The following is a 16,609-nucleotide window of genomic DNA, read 5'->3' on the forward strand; positions in this document are numbered from 1 at the left end:
AAGCTTCTCAGATTTTTCTCATGTCAAATCACTACTCTACAGGGCCAACAATAAAAATACTCTTTTTTTGAACAAAAGTCTAGTAGCACAAGTTCACAGTAATCACAGAATGTAATGCATGAGATGGAACATAAATTCAGAAAGGATATGAAAGTCAATATTACGACCATGTTTCTGACCATTGAAATTGCCAGCTCTTCAGAGGATTTTTATTTGCCATAGCCTTCCCCTGCTTTGTAAGAATGGATTATCTTCATTTAAAATGAAACCCATTGTTGCTGAAAGTAAATTGGTCATAAATTGAGAGGTCACAAGGGTCCAAATAATGTTTTATTGTTTCAGGAACAGTAGCTATTTCCCTGTCCCTCGAGGGCTCACAGTTTAAGTTTGGACCCGAGGCAATAAAGTTGTCTTTCTCCAAACTGAAGGCCTCATAAGTCACTAGAATTTCTGGACCTGAAAAGGTGTCAACATTTTTATAACTGCCTATCCACTTTATGATTTATTTTCAATCTGTTAAAATCAGCAAACAAACAGTAATTATGAATTACATTTTGCAGAAATATGTCATTTAACTTTGTATGAAATAGAGAATGCCAACTTCTATTTCGTGTAGCAAATCACTGAAACGTTTATACGTGTTTGACCAGGGATACCTAAAAATTTGCACACAACTCGATTTTAGGAGTGTTGCTGGAGACCTTTCACAAACATGATCAAAGGGCAGTTCTGAAAAACAAGACCATTTTTACAAATAAACCATGGTACATCATGATAATATTTTGCTTTCACTCTAGTCTCACTTATCAACTGAACTTCCAATCATAAAGAACTACCAGTTCCGTGACCATCGCAGTGCAATCTGCTCTTTAGTGCATGGGTATTAACTTAGAAATGGTGAAATCTTGGGATAACATGTTTAAAAATGAATCAGAAAAAACAAGGCTTTACTTTCCTGCTGACCTGAAGTCAGCCTTTGTCTTCACAGTGCTGTAGAAACTAAAGCATCCCAGTTATTTTTATACCCACTTTTCAAGTCCCAGCAGAGGAAACAAATTATTTGGGGGGGATTATTTTTTTCTTTCTGCATTACATACAGAGGAAAAGTAAATAATGAGTAAACGCAGTACTGCCATCTACTTTTCTTGCAGATGCAAAGGTCAATAAAAGCAAAGAGTTTGTGCTAGACTGCACCTAGTCCATTAAGTCTATCTGCTTCTAGTCTGTTACAGCAAATTCCCATGATGCTGTAGGGGCAGAGTCTTGTTGTCTGTGTGTTGCTGTATATATGGCTCTATACACACAACGTGCGAGTCACATTTTTCAAATGTGATCAAGTGGGGGGGCCAAGGCTCTTCTTCTTTCCCATTGGTAGAGGCTACGGAAAATAGATCCCTTTGATCCCCCAGTCTGGCAGTGCAGCCGGTCTCCTGAAGATGCCGAGAGCAATCATCAGGGGTTGTGTGAATGAATGAAGTTTAACACATCATCCTTTGAAAGTTTGCCTGGCTCTTGCTTCTTCTGCGTGTCATGCACCTTAACACCATCCTCCCACTCCCAGAAGAGACGTGTGCAGAAGCAAACGCTGTCAGAAGAGAGATAAAGGTGATCAACAAAGGAGCCAACACAAACCTAAAACAGCATAATAAGGCTAACATCACTTTGTACTAAAGACCCGTAACAGACAAATTCAGAAAACAAGCAAGCGGGAAAGCAGTGAACAATGCTTCTTGAAGAAGAAATGCTATTGCCCAGGCTGCAGAACAGCTTTCATACATTTTTTTAATTAGAAAATTTTTTGATATACATAAAAGCAACAGGTCAAGGTACATAACAATCAGTGGTAAAGCAGCACAATACAGTTACCAGAGCTATTGTAGCCCACTACCTCCTTCAAATGACCACTCTACAACAGCACAGAATGGAAAATCCTAACGTACCCCTCTAAACAGATCAACAGAAAATCAAAAGAATCCCAGTAGAAAAAACTCCATCCCCAACCCTCCCTTTCCAAACTCACAAACACCCACTTCCCTCCCCACCCTGCGCAGAAAACTATCCCATATCAGAACCTCTCTATAGACTTTACATACCACTCAATAGGTGCTCACGAAGTTTCAAAGGCATTTGAATACTTTACGCCCAAGTGTGCTCTTGCCGTTCAAAAGTTCCTAAATGTTTGGCTGATAGCTGTTCCATTTGTGCCAACTTATTACACTTAAGGACCCATTCCTCCTTGGTAGGAGCAACAGAGCGCTTCTAATATAGAGCGATAAGATATTTAGCATAGGCAAGACCAAAGCGCATCAGTTTAGTCTGCCAAGGCCATGTGTGCAGATTTTGGGTCCCCAATAAACATACCTGAGGCAGAAGGGGAACTGGCTCCTGTGTCCACTGGGACAACTCGGTAATTACCAAAAGCCAAAAAACCTGGACAACAGGGCAGTCCCACCAAATGTGAAAAAAATGAACCAGAAGCCACCCCACATCGCCAGCAGATATTAGGTACCTGGGGATCCATAAGATGTACCTGATCTGGGGTATAGTACCTTCTAGTCAATACCTTATAGGCATTTTCCTGAATTAAAACACAAGGGGATGCTTTTTGTACCTCCTCACAAATCCGAACCCATTCATCTGCCTGAAACGATGTCTGCAAATCAGATTCCCAATGATCCCTAAAAGAAAAATGGACCACCCTTCGACCCCGATATATTATTGAAATGGGGCGGAGGACACTATGCAGTAACTCCCATAGATTTTCCAAATGTTCCCCTTCCAAATATTGTCCCCTCCCTCATCCCACTTTAAGCATAAAAGAACTAATTTGCATAAACCCCCAAAAAATCGTTGCTAAACCGTTCATCCCTTCTAACCAATTCACCAAAAGTAGGTATTTTCCCTCCGCTAAGCAGATCCCTAAAAATAACATACCCCCTTGCCTCCCATGCGCAAAACACCCCTCTAGCCTGCCCCCCCCCCCCAAATTGTGGTTCACCCCGATTAGGAGCCAGCGTTGAGATTCCATCACTGCGCCCCTCACTCCGACGCAATTTTCCCCACATGCGTACTAAATGATTAAAAACAGGATTGGACACCCCACGCGGTCTATCCACCTCCGAGTGAGACGCCCACATCCAGTGTTTCCATACCAGGCGTAGCTGCGCAGCTAAATAGTACCAGTGGAGATTTGAGACAGCGCAACCACCCTCCTCTCTGGCCGCCCAATCCGCGGTGCTTTCCCCTGCCAAATAAATGATCTAAATGCTCTATGCAACGCATTCAGAATCCCTCTAGGTACGGTTTGGAATAAAACGATTCATTTTAATCCCAGGCATTTAATACATTTATTGACTGCCCTCCGACGCTGCTTTCCCGCTCCCCTCCCCCATGCCCCGGTAAATCGCCTAGAGCCTGAATAGTTAAGAGCGACACATAAATAGAAGATTAGATTTTGCTAGCGTTTGGGTTTCTTGTGACCTGGATTCTCCACTGCTGGTCTCACCCAGTTTGGCTATTCGAGAATGACACAGGGACTAATTTTTCCCCAGCCCCGCAGGAACTCAATTTCCCCGCCTCTGTGAGTTTCGTCGCTGTCCCTGTCCTATTCCTATAAGCTCTGCCTTAACCGCACAAGCCTCAAATACTTATGATTTTAAAGTGCTTGAGGCTTGCGGTCACCATGACTCCATCTTGCGACAGCCAATCAGCTAGCGGCTCTGCACGGGCAGGACAAAGGAAGGTCGTTCCTGCTGCAATTCACCGCAAGCCATCAGGTTTACTAAAGGTCCGCACAGGAGGCAGGTAAAAATTCTTAGAATCAGCTGGAATAGGAGGCAGGAGGGATCCCTCCTGTCCTGGTCACCGCAGGACCACCAGGTCCAGGAGGGGCTGGATCAGTGCTGACCTGAATATAAACAAGACAAACCCCCCCCCCCCTATTTTTGGGCCATTTTTGGCCAAAAAAATCAGTTTATATCTATAATAATAAAATGCTTGCAGCGCATGCGCACTCTTGCCGCGTGTTCCCTGATCTGTCACGCTAGGCGAGAGTGCGCATGCGCGCTTAGTACGTCACCACAGCCTCCCTGCTCTCCACCTCGCGCCACTGCAGTAACGGCCCCACACTCGCGACTCGCCTTCGTTCTGGAGCCGGCAAAGAAGAGCTCTCCCCAATCGGAAAAGCTGCCCGGACTCCTTCCTTCCTCCTCCTTCCTTCCTCCCTGTGTGAGTTTGAGGTCATCAGTTTCCTGCTACTGCCGCCGCCGATACCACTGTTATGTGCACGCTTTGCAGCCTCCGCCGCTAGCATTTCCGCCACCAACAGGGATCTTGAACTTTTTCAGTGTTTGCAGGGCTGGAGCCCCCCCCCCCCAACTGCGCACGCCGAATCTGGTCATGTAGGCTCGGTGAGAGGCAACGGAAGGGGCCGCAGCTCAACTTGGGCAAGTCTTGCTTCTTCACTCTGCCCGCCCTCCCTTCACCCCACCCCACACAGCCTTCCAAACTTGCTATATTCACCAGCGGCAATTAAATCAAACTGCTTCTAGCTTGCCATGGGGACCTTCACTTTGTTACAACTTCCAGTTGTCATGTGGGCAGGATATTTCAGAGGAAAAGTCCCAAACTGATGACTGTGGGCTAGGGAGAGGAAGAAGGAGGTAGAGAGAGATGCCGGATCTGCAAGGTAGAAGGAAGGGAATAGGTGAAGGGAAGAAAATAGAGAGACTAGGCTGGACAGACAGGGGAGAGCTGCAGGGAATGAAAAATCAAGTTTCAAGTATTTACAATGCATCCATCACACAGGATTTCTGCTCGATGTACCATTCAGTGTCCCAGTGCTCCAGAGCAGGGGGGAAAAGGAAGGGAGGCCTACTGCAGGACAGGGTAGGTAAAAGGAAGGGAGAATGGACAGGGGGAGCAGGCAAGGGGTGGTGGTTGACAGCCAAGGAAAAAGAAAAACAGAAAGCGCAAAGGAGAGACAGAGAGAGAGAAAGAATTAAAGACAGACACACACACATATATTCTAGCACCCGTTAATGTAATGGGCTATAAGACTAGTTTGAATATATATGGTATATTTAAAAAAAAAAAAAAAAAAAAATCAAGAACAAGATCTTCCGGGGACTGCTTTTGTTCGCCACAGCTATCTAGAATGTCTCACCTATTGCACTGGAAAAAGATTATGCACTTCCCCTGGTAAGCTCTTTTCCAGTAGATAGGTGAGACATTCTAGACTCCCTGCCCTGACTTTTCTGTGCCTGTTTACAGTTCAGTTCTTTTTTGCTTCTCCATGCTGTGTCTTGGAGACTTCTTAGCCTCGGAGGGTTGGATAGGATTTGTATGTATGTTTAACTTGTTGAGGAGTTGTGCCACACTCTTTTGGAGCCTGTGTTGGCGTCCTTCGTACTGTTTTATCCCTTTCAGCAGAACATTTTGTTTAGCCTGTTCTTACAGGTGACTCTTGGTGCTTGGGTACTGACTGAAGAGGGCGCCAGACTGTTCAGTGAAGTGATACAGAGGCAGAGTGAAAAATCCAGATAGGATTTCTTCTGCAGCTCATGCGAGTATGGGGAAATAACCAAACTGTCTAGAACAGAGGTGCCAAATTCCCTCCTCGAGGGCCACAATCCAGTTGGGTTTTCAGGATTTCCCCAATGAATATGCATGGGATCTATTTGCATGCACTGCTTTCATTGTATGCTAATAGATTTCATGTATATTCATTGGGGGAATCCTGAAAACCCGACTGGATTGCAGCCCTCGAGGACCGACTTTGACAACTGTGGTCTAGAATGTCTCACCTATTGCACTGGAAGTTAAATTATTTCTTTTTTTTATTTTAATTATTCATTTTACATCTTATAACAAGTGTATCATAAAATAACATTTGAACTTATACAATATCACTTGATTCTCTATCAATTTAACTTAAATCATAATATTTAAACCCTCCCTCCCAACCCTACTAATTCATATGTAGTACATATATCATATAATATATTATATATTCTGTCCTATTAATCTAATCATTTAATATCAAATCAGAAATCCCACCCCCCCATACTTTGCAATTATACCTATTAGGGAAAAATGATAATCCAATAATTACTCACTACAATATTCTATTAATGGCTTCCAAACCTCCTGAAAGTTATTAAAATTTCCTTTCTGCAAGGCTAACATTCTTTCCATCTTGTACATATGACATAATGAATTCCACCAAACACTATAATTTAATCTATTCCAATTTTTCCAATTAAATGTAATCTGCTGAATGGCAACTCCTGTCATAATAAGTAATAGCTTATTATTCTTTGCAAAAATTTGACTTTTCTTCCTCATTGACATTCCAAATAATATAGTATCATAGGATAGAGCCAAATAAAACAAAATAAAGCTGTACATAAAATATTAAAACAATATTAAAAAGTAGGAATACATTAGTGTGAAAAAGATTTGACCTAGCCATCCATTCTGATTCTCCCTTCTATTGCACTATGTTACACTGCACTACAACCATAAAATAATTTACCTATAAATGTTTTTGGTAGGTTGCCCAAAGGGCCACCAGGCTTCAGCTCCACTAGCCTTAGTTTGATGATTACCAAATACAGTTAGAGCAGCCAGCTGAGAAACGGGGAAGCCAGGGCTCAAATCCCATTGATGATGTCTGAGATCTTGGACAAGTCACTTAACCCTCCATTGCCCGACATACAAAACTTAAAAATTATAAGCCCTCTAGGGATATGAAAAATACCTATTGCACTTGAATGTAACTTGCCTTAAGCCATTACTGAGAAAGATATAATCTAACTCAAAATCTAAAATCCAATATCAGGGAAAGTGTGAACTTAATACAAAATACTGCAAATGTCACTCAGGACCTTAGAGCAAATCCAACATACCATAATAGCAGTAACTTTCACAAGTCATAGAAGCATCTACCTAGGAAAGGACAGTACCAAAACACTGCAGTGACCGTGAGAACATAAATAAACTTATTGAAAAACTAAAACCACCGAGGAGGGGCAGGCCCATTTTGGAAGAGGTGGGCCATCACTCCGGCCAGCCATTTAAAGAAAGGTACGGAGGAAAGGTGTCAGAGGCTAAGGTGGGGGGGTGTTGTGATGCAGCGGGAGAGAATGGGCATATCTCCCATTGCTTGGGGGACGGGGGGTCGTTTCTCAAAACGGCTTTCCTAGCAGTCTCCGACACTGTCATGCCAGGGTTTTAAACAGTGCTGTCACTGTACCAGCACCCCTGGACCAGTCGCTGATTTTTGTTGCCAAAAGCCGACACTGCTCTTAGAAAATGGCTCAGCGATTTTAAAGAATCCACTGGAGTGCTTATTTTAACGATGAAGAGCCCATTTGCATGTCAGTGTCGGAGACTGCTAGAAACCTCGCTAAAAACAGAGATAAGTCGCCGCTAAAATGCGTTCAGGCTAAACAGTCGGAAAACAGTTTAGCGACAGCGTTAAAGTTTTGAGAATCTGGGCCTAAGTCCTTTAACAATACTGATGCCAGTATTTCTTTGCATCTTAGATATTTAAGTAAAATTAGGATGCAGAATTGAGGACTTTCAGTAAACTTTTTTTTTATTTTTTCATACTACCATGTTAGGGTCCTGAGCTAATAGGAGCTGAAATTCACTTTTTTGGGATGAGAAATATTTACTTGGGTTTCTGTCAGGTATTTGTGACCTGGATTAGACACTGATTGGGCTAGATAGACCATTGGTCATTCTTATGTTCTTAAACAAGCATTGTTATCTCAATTTTCTGGTCATTTAACATTTTGTCTTTTTTTTGTTGCTGGAAGGCAGCCTGGACATGAAAGAGAAGCCTTAGGGAGAAAGAAGTTGGATTTTAAACCCCCAAAGAGATTCCTTGTCCTCAAACAAGTCCTTTGATGTGTTTATGTGAATGGGATTTGTGGTATTTCTTTATAGTGTTTTATCTATGAGATTTTGTGAATAATTAGGGATATGCGGGCAGCAGAAGCTTTTATTAGATATAAGATGTATTGTTTTAAATACTTTGTGCGTTGATTGTAAACTGCTTAGAAAGCGGTATATACATTTTTTAAAATAAATACAGGATACCTCAAGAAACATAATACAATTCTTGCCATTTTGCTGGACTTATCTGCCACAACAAAAATGACAAAATGTTAAATGACCAGAAAATTGAGATAATGCTTGTTTAAGAAGTTGCTTCTCTTTCAGTCGTGCAGTCCAGCCAAAGGAAAGAAACAGAGATGCAGCTACAGAATTGTTGGTTTTCATAACCCCAGATAGTCACTGGGGCATGAATCTAACCAAGTATTTATTACAATACGGCTTGACCAACCATGGGTTTCCACCAGATTTCTATGCTCAAGTTCTGAAATGGTACACCATTCCCTACAGGTAAAAACTTTTACATACTTCCCACCACCACCTGACAGACTGGAGAGTTCAGTCAAACCCTGCCTCTTATGTGGGCATGAGCCAGCAGGTAGAGCCTAATGGATCATGACAGCACAAACTGACAAATCAGAAGCTTTATCTTTATTCAGATTGCTTCAGGTTCTGATAGTTTTAAGTGGACCAGCACAGAAATAATCTGAGTGTGATCTGGACTGCTGTTGTGCTGTGAACTAAGTTCTTAGGTCTATATTATCTCAACCAGCAAATTCTAGTCAATGGATGTGATTATTTGGATCTAACATGCTGTAATTCTCTGCAACATCTTTCTTACTTGTGGAAATAAACTAGAAAGGCAGTGCATGCTCACATTGCATCTTCTGTTTGCTTTTTTTTCCCCCTTGTTTTGTTCATTATATCAAGAGAACCACAAAAGAGTGTGAGTGTGTGTGTGGGGGTTCTCTCAGCTTCCAGCACATTCTGACTTACTTAAAGGGTGCAATGGAGTCCATAGGAAGTTGAAAAGTTGATGCCTTTGTCCTTTGGTTAAAGAAAAATTTTCTGTTAGAACTTTTGCTGAATCCCATTATCCATGGGTCTGAAATAAAAATTGCAGAGAAAAAATAGAATTAAACAGAAGCAGTGGGAGCCAAAGAACAGAAGCTAGAACCCAAAGATTTCCAACAGGTCACCTAACTTGTTTGGCAGATATAAACAGATGTTTTCAAAAAGAAAGCAGGTATGTGTGTGTGTGTGTGTATGTATATATATATATATATATATATATATATATATATATATAAATATATATATATATATACACACACACACTTTCCCCCTTTGAAAATGATCCCACAAACAATACTGTATAAACACACATTTATACCTGTTCCTTGCCATATAGAAATTTTACAATATTTCCAATGTTGTGTGTGTATATTTTACATTACTTCCCTGTATAGGAGAAATTCTCTATGGACAGGAAGATACAAGTCCTCAGAGCATAGGTGACATCATTGACTGGGCCCACGTGCAGGAATACTGCCCCAGATTCAATCCCCTCAAAGCCTCTGAGCTACCTTACTGCTAATTCACATCACTTCTCACCTGCCACTCTTGTACAGGACCTCCTCAGTCTAGTAATAAGCTGAGAACAGAATAAAACTCCTTGAGGAGGTGAGTTAGTAGTATGTGAGATCTGGTACCCTAGGCCACAAAAAAAAACCTGACTCCTCCAGACCATCAGGGGACTTTGAGGGGTGGTGGGGTTAGAAGGGGGCCTTGGTGTCAGAGGGGGGAGGAGTGGGTCCAGGTTTTGGGCAGTCAAAGGTGTGGGAATGGTCCAGGTGACCAAGGCAGGAGTGGGCATTCCTCCTACCGATGATCTTCACGGGGAAGGAGGAGGGAGGGGATCGAGAGTGTGGGGGGTTTGTGTGGCTATGACCTTCACCGGGGGGGGGGGGGGAGGGGGGTTTCAGGGCATTATGAAAAACTTGTTGGTAACAGCTACCGACTGATCTAGACCAGTCTATAATTTCAGGTCATTAGTAGCCATTGCTAGATTTAGTGCATGCCTTAGTGATGTTGGAGCATCGATTGAAGTGCTTGTTTTAATATCAATGACTTCATTTTAATACTAGTGAGGTCATTTGCATGGCAGAGTTAAGAGACTGCAAAGAACACACAGAAAAGCCCGCGGTGGGCCTTTGTATGCATCAGTCGGTTAAATTACATCAACGCTAGACCGATTCAACTGGTTTTGCAATGATCGTTAAGACACATTGGTGAGTTTAGTGCATCTGGGCCTATGTCAGAGATTGAACTGAGGGGAGGGGGATGGAGAGTAGCACTGTTCCAATTTCTCACAAAAATTAAAAAATACTATTCCCCATCAAATCCCACAGGAGGTAGAAATGGACACTGGTCTATGTGAGCCTAAAAAAATGCACAACAGCAGCAGAGCAGGAAGAGGTGGCAGGAGATCACTGACAAAATTGGAGGGAGGGGGAGAAGGGAAATATTCTCTCACAAATTGCGTTTCTTGGTTTGGCTCCCTGACATTCCTCGTATTTAATTGCTAAATCCTTGATCCTCGATAAAACTCTGCAGCCATCTCCCAGATCTCAACTTGATTCCCTTAGCTGGATACTTGTTCCTTGGCCACTGGAGCAATACTATGCAGACAGCCCAAACTTAGTGGCTTAGCATGAATGCATGTGTCTATGCCCTGGGCTGCTGGAATACATTTTCCTACTCAACATGTAAGTTCTAAGTGATCCTTGCTGGGCTTCCAGAGCTCAGGGTGAGCATGTAGCAAAGAATCTCATGTAGACTAGAGAATGACATGGTGACCCATTCCAGTGGTAAACCATGGCAAAACCACAGGTGTGGGAGCAAAGCTTTTTCACTGTGGGAGCAGTAAAAAGGTTTCCTTCCTCTCTCCTGCCACCACATATCTTCTGGAGGCAGCCAATCCCACATAAGCTTACTCGTGGTCTTCCCTCTGCTGTGCCCCATCCTTATGATGCTACTTCCTGTTATTATGAAGACAGGAAGTTGTGTTATATGCAAGGACCCAGCAGAGGAAAGTACACAAGCAGGCTCTGAAATGTATTGCCAGAGAATGTGGTAAGAGCAGTTAATGTAGCTGGTTTTAAAAAAGGTTTGGACAAGCTCCTGGAGGAAAAGTCAATAGTAGGTTTAATGGTCAATATTCTCAAAGGAGAAGGGTAAATAGTGGGGTTCCTCAGGGGTCTGTGTTGGGACCACTGTTTTTTTAACATATTAATCAATGATCTAGAGATGGGAATAACTAGTGAGATAATTAAATTTGCTGATGACACAAAGTTGTTCAAAGTTCTTAAATCGCAAGAGGATTGTGAAAAATTGCAAGAGGATCTTCAGACTGGGCATCAAATTGGCAGATGAAATTTAATGTGAGCAAGTGCAAAGTGATGCATGTGGCAAAGAGGAACCTGAACTATACGTGATGATGGGTTCTATGTTAGGAGTCATTGTTCAGAAAAAGGATCTAGGTGTCATTGTTGAGGATACATTGAAACCCTCAGTTCAATGTGTGGCAGCTGCTAAGAAAGCAAATAGAATGTTAGGAATTCTCAGGAAAGGAATGGAAACAAAGATGAAAGTGTTATAATGCCCTTGTATTGTTCTATGGTACAGTTGGACCTCGAATACTATCTGCAGTTCTGGTTGCCATATCTCAAAAAAGATATAACATAATTAGAAAAGGTACAGAGAAGGGCAACAAAAATGATAAAAGGGACTTCCCTATGAGGAGAGGTTAAAGTGGCTAGGGATCTTCAGCTTGGAAAAGAGATGGCTCAGGAGTGATATGATAGAGGTCTATAAAATACTGAGTGGAGTGGAAAGGCTAGATGTGAATCAGTTATCTCACTCCGGTGGCGCCAGTGGGACCGATGACCTCTTCTCCCTTCAGTCACGCCTGGAACTTTAGCTTTGGGCAGCAGTTTGATCGGGGTGTCTTTGAGCCCTGTAGAACAGACGGCTCCTCCGCAACCGGGTGAAAGTTCCCCAGCAGACTGGCGTTATTGCAGAGGAACCCTTACAGGAAGATAACTCCCGCAAACAAGGGGAGGGGGGGGGGCAATCTGCTGCAAGTTTGGAGCCTTTTCCAGAAGAAGAACTGTTACAAGCTGCTTCCCAAACCTTGGGTCAGGAAACAGTGAGTATTTTAATGAAAGTTAAGACCCGGGTATCTCTGGTTCCAGAAAAGCGAGAGATGTGGTAAGAGCAGTTAATGTAGCTGGTTTTAAATAAGGTTTGGACAAGCTCCTGGAGGAAAAGTCCATAGTAGGTTTGTACTATGTAATGTAATGTAATGTTAAAACCAGCTGTTGTGACACTTGAATCACTTTGAAGAAGGTAGACAAAACTATTTCTGATGCAGTGCTTGTTCAGGCACAGATTGCCACTCAACATGGACAAGAAATGGTGGAAACTTTTGAATCTTCCGCAGTTAAAGATAGAAATTACGAGTATATTACAAAATGCTTAGAAAAATCTGTCTAGACGACAATATAAGACTCCTGAACTTTCCAAATCTCCACTAATCCCAGCTGTGGATATGTTTAAGAAATTTTTGATGGATGTTTTGGGGATGCCATCGGAGGTACTCCCCCCTATTACAGGAGCTCAATACCTTCAGGGTTTAAGAAGTTCTATTGATCCAGAAGGTATAGGTGGGAGAGAAGTCTTGGGACTCACTGCTTTTTTGGAGTACTCTCTGGATGTGGTTACTCTCAGAACTACATTACTTTTGAAACTTTCCTTTAGACATTTGGACTCTCTTATTTTAGGGTCTAAAATAAGAGTATTTATTTGGCAATGAGAGCTAGGGTACAGGCTCTATCTGCTAACTTTGTATTAAGATTTCCTTGCAACTGTCATATTGTTCATGAATGTAAACAATTCCAATTTTTTTGACCCTAAGCAACTTGAAGGATTTATAATAGCTAGGGAAGATACTAATGTCATAGTGTAATCCCATACGTTTGCTGTTGACTGGCTTGGGAAGGGTCTCGGAGCATTCTTTTAAAATTATGTTATTTTAAGTGGGACCTATTTTCCTAAATTTTGGATCGCAATTGCCTAGATGTGGGCGAAATATTATTAATTCTATTTTCTTTGTATTTTTGTTGTTTCATTATATTTCATGAATTTCTTATTTGTCTCAAAATATGGTGATATAAGTTTGGATTCCCTTGTCATCTTTGCTCATCTTTTTTGATCGATTTTGTGCGGAGTATTTTCTTTCCTCTTTCAGATGTTTCTTTAATGGGTTGGCATTATGCTCTGTCCCCGAAAAGCCTTTAATGGAACTAGACCAACAAAGTATCGTCGCACACGCAACTAAATCCCACTTTGCTTTGCGACGGTGCTTCCCAATCTTTTTGTGGCTGTGACCCCATGACTGCAGCCAAATAAAATAGTGAGACTACCTGGAGGTGCTGAATAATGATTACCTATGGTAAGCCCACCTAGGTTATAACCGCAAATGCAGATTTTGTGACCCCCCATTTAGGGTCCAAACCTAGTCTGGGAAAATCTGCCTTAAGATACAAAAAAGCACAGTTACTTACCGTAACAGGTGTTATCCAGGGACAGCAGGCAGATATTCTTAACACATGGGTGACGTCACCGACGGAGCCCTCGGTACGGACCTTTTTAACTAGAAGTTTCTAGTTGGCCGCACCGCGCGTGCGCGAGTGCCTTCCCGCCCGACGGAGGAGTGCGTGGTCCCCAGTTAGGATAAGCCAGCTAAGAAGCCAACCCGGGGAGGTGGGTGGGACGTAAGAATATCTGCCTGCTGTCCCTGGATAACACCTGTTACGGTAAGTAACTGTGCTTTATCCCAGGACAAGCAGGCAGCATATTCTTAACACATGGGTGACCTCCAAGCTAACAAAGAGGGAGGGGGGATGGTTGGCCATCATGAAAATAAATTTTGTAACACCGATTGGCCGAAGTGACCATCCCGTCTGGAAAAGGCATCCAGACAGTAGTGAGTAGTGAACGTGTGAACTGAGGACCAAGTGGCAGCCTTGCAGATTTCCTCGATGGGCGTGGAACGGAGGAAAGCTACAGAAGCAGCCATAGCTCGGACTCTGTGGGCCGTGACAGCACCTTCCAGTGAGAGACCGGCCCGAGCATAGCAGAATGCAATACAGGCAGCAAGCCAATTCGAAAGTGTCCGTTTGGAGACAGGGCGACCCAAACGGTTGGGATCGAAAGACAAAAACAGCTGAGGGGATGCACGGTGAGCTCTGGTACGATCAAGGTAGTAAGCAAGGGCACGCTTACAGTCCAGCGTGTGCAGCGCCTGTTCCCCAGGGTGCGAGTGAGGCTTAGGGAAGAAGACGGGCAGCACAATGGACTGGTTGAGGTGAAAAGCCGAGACCACCTTGGGAAGGAATTTAGGGTGGGTACGCAGAACAACCTTGTCATGGTGAAAAACAGTGAACGGTGGGTCAGCAACCAGTGCATGCAGTTCGCTAACTCTCCTGGCAGAGGTGATGGCAATTAGGAAAAGCACCTTCCAGGTAAGAAGCCTGAGCGAAGTTGTGGCAAGAGGCTCAAACGGAGGTTTCATGAGTGCTGAGAGAACCACATTCAGGTCCCAGACGACAGGAGGAGGCTTGAGAGGCGGCTTGATATTGAAGAGCCCTCTCATAAATCTGGAAACCAGAGGATGAGCCGTGAAGGGTTTTCCGAGGATAGGCTCATGAAACGCAGTGATGGCACTGAGGTGGACTCTGATGGAGGTAGTTTTGAGGCCAGCATTGGACAGCGAGAGCAAATATTCCAATACAGTTTCCACCGCTAAGGAGGTGGGTTCCTGATGATGCCGGAGACACCACGAGGAGAATCTGGTCCATTTCTGATGGTAACATTGGAGGGTGGCCGGTTTCCTGGAGGCGTCCAAGACGAGGCGGACCGGCTGAGATAGATTCTCTGGAGAGGTCAGCCCGAGAGAAACCAAGCTGTCAGGTGGAGCAAAGACAGATTGGGATGCAGTAGAGACTGATGCCGCTGCGTAAGTAGAGTAGGAAACACAGGAAGAGGAATGGGCTCCCTGGAGCTGAGTTGGAGCAGGAGGGAGAACCAGTGTTGTCGAGGCCACCGAGGGGCGATGAGAATCATGGTGGCGTTGTCCCTGCGGAGTTTGGACAAGGTCCGCAACATCAGAGGAAGTGGAGGGAAGGCATACAGGAACCGGTCCCTCCAATCGAGCAGGAATGCATCCGGGGACAGACGGTGAGGAGAGAAGAGTCTGGAACAGAAGAGGGGCAGTTGATGATTGTGAGGTGCTGCAAAGAGGTCCACCTGCGGCGTGCCCCATCGAGCAAAGATGGAGAGCAGAGTCGGAGGGTCCAACGTCCACTCGTGAGGTTGAAGGATGCGGCTGAGATTGTCGGCCAGGGAGTTCTGTTCGCCCTGGATATATACCGCCCTGAGAAAGAGATTGCGGTCTGTGGCCCAGGTCCAGATGCGCAGAGCCTCCAAACAAAGGGGGCGAGATCCGGTGCCGCCTTGTTTGTTTATGTAGTACATGGCGACTTGATTGTCTGTGCACAGGAGGAGGACTTGAGGACAGAGGAGATGTTGGAAAGCCTTGAGGGCGTAGAACATGGCTCTGAGTTCCAGGAAATTTATGTGATGACGACGCTCCTGTGGGGTCCAAAGTCCCTGGGTGCGTAGATCTCCCAGGTGAGCTCCCCACGCATAGGGGGATGCATCCGTGGTGATGATCATAGAGTGAGGGGGTAGATGAAAAAGAAGACCCCTGGAAAGATTTGAGGAGTTCAACCACCATTGGAGAGATTGCTGAAGAGATGATGTCACAGAGATGGGATGAGAAAGAAGATCCGTAGTCTGTGACCATTGGTTGGCGAGAGTCCACTGAGGCGTGCGAAGGTGGAGACGTGCCAGAGGAAGGACATGCACCGTCGAGGCCATGTGACCCAGGAGGACCATCATCTGACGGGCAGGAATGGAGAGATGCATGAGCACCTGACGACAGAGGTGGAGCAGGGTCCGCTGACGATCGGAGGGGAGAAAAGCCCTCATTAGTGTGGTGTCCAGAACTGCTCCAATGAACTGAAGTCGCTGGGTGGGAAGCAGATGCGACTTGGGGTAGTTGATCTCGAACCCCAGGAGGTGGAGGAGAGAGATGGTGTGATGAGTAGCCTGTAGCACAAGTTGAGACGTAGGTGCTTTCACCAACCAATCGTCCAAATAGGGGAACACCTGGAGGTTGTGAGACCTGAGAAAGGCCGCCACTACTATAAGGCACTTGGTGAAGACCCTGGGTGAGGAAGCGAGGCCGAACGGTAGCACCTTGTACTGATAGTGGTGGTGCAGCACCTGGAACCGCAGGTAGCGGCGAGAATTCTGATTGATGGAGATGTGAGTGTAGGCCTCTTTGAGGTCCAGGGAACATAGCCAGTCGTGTTGAGAAAGAAGAGGGTAGAGTGTGGCAAGGGAGAGCATTCTGAACTTCTCCTTGACCAGACACTTGTTGAGGTCCCTGAGATCGAGAATGGGACGGAGGTCTCCCGTCTTTTTGGGAACCAGGAAGTAGCGGGAGTAGAATCCCTGACCCCTTTGATCTGGAGGTACTTCTTCGATGGCATTGAGAAGGAGGAGGGATTGAACCTCC

General features: G+C 44.3%; 1 protein-coding gene across 2 annotated transcripts in view; it reads right to left on the reverse strand.

Annotated features, from left to right (window-relative positions):
- Window positions 1-312: 312 nt before the first annotated feature.
- Window positions 313-16,609, reverse strand: part of CMTR1 (cap methyltransferase 1) — a 289,978-nt gene continuing 273,681 nt past the window's right edge. For both annotated transcript variants that reach the window (XM_033935382.1, XM_033935381.1), the window contains 2 exons: window positions 8,899-9,007; window positions 313-1,585 (listed from right to left, as the gene is read on the reverse strand). In XM_033935382.1, the coding sequence (XP_033791273.1) occupies window positions 1,453-1,585; window positions 8,899-9,007 (242 nt within the window). In that variant the 3' untranslated portion in view covers window positions 313-1,452. The remainder of the gene's footprint in view (window positions 1,586-8,898; window positions 9,008-16,609) is intronic.

This window comes from Geotrypetes seraphini, chromosome 3 (genome assembly GCF_902459505.1).
Source record: "Geotrypetes seraphini chromosome 3, aGeoSer1.1, whole genome shotgun sequence".
Taxonomy (NCBI): domain Eukaryota; kingdom Metazoa; phylum Chordata; class Amphibia; order Gymnophiona; family Dermophiidae; genus Geotrypetes; species Geotrypetes seraphini.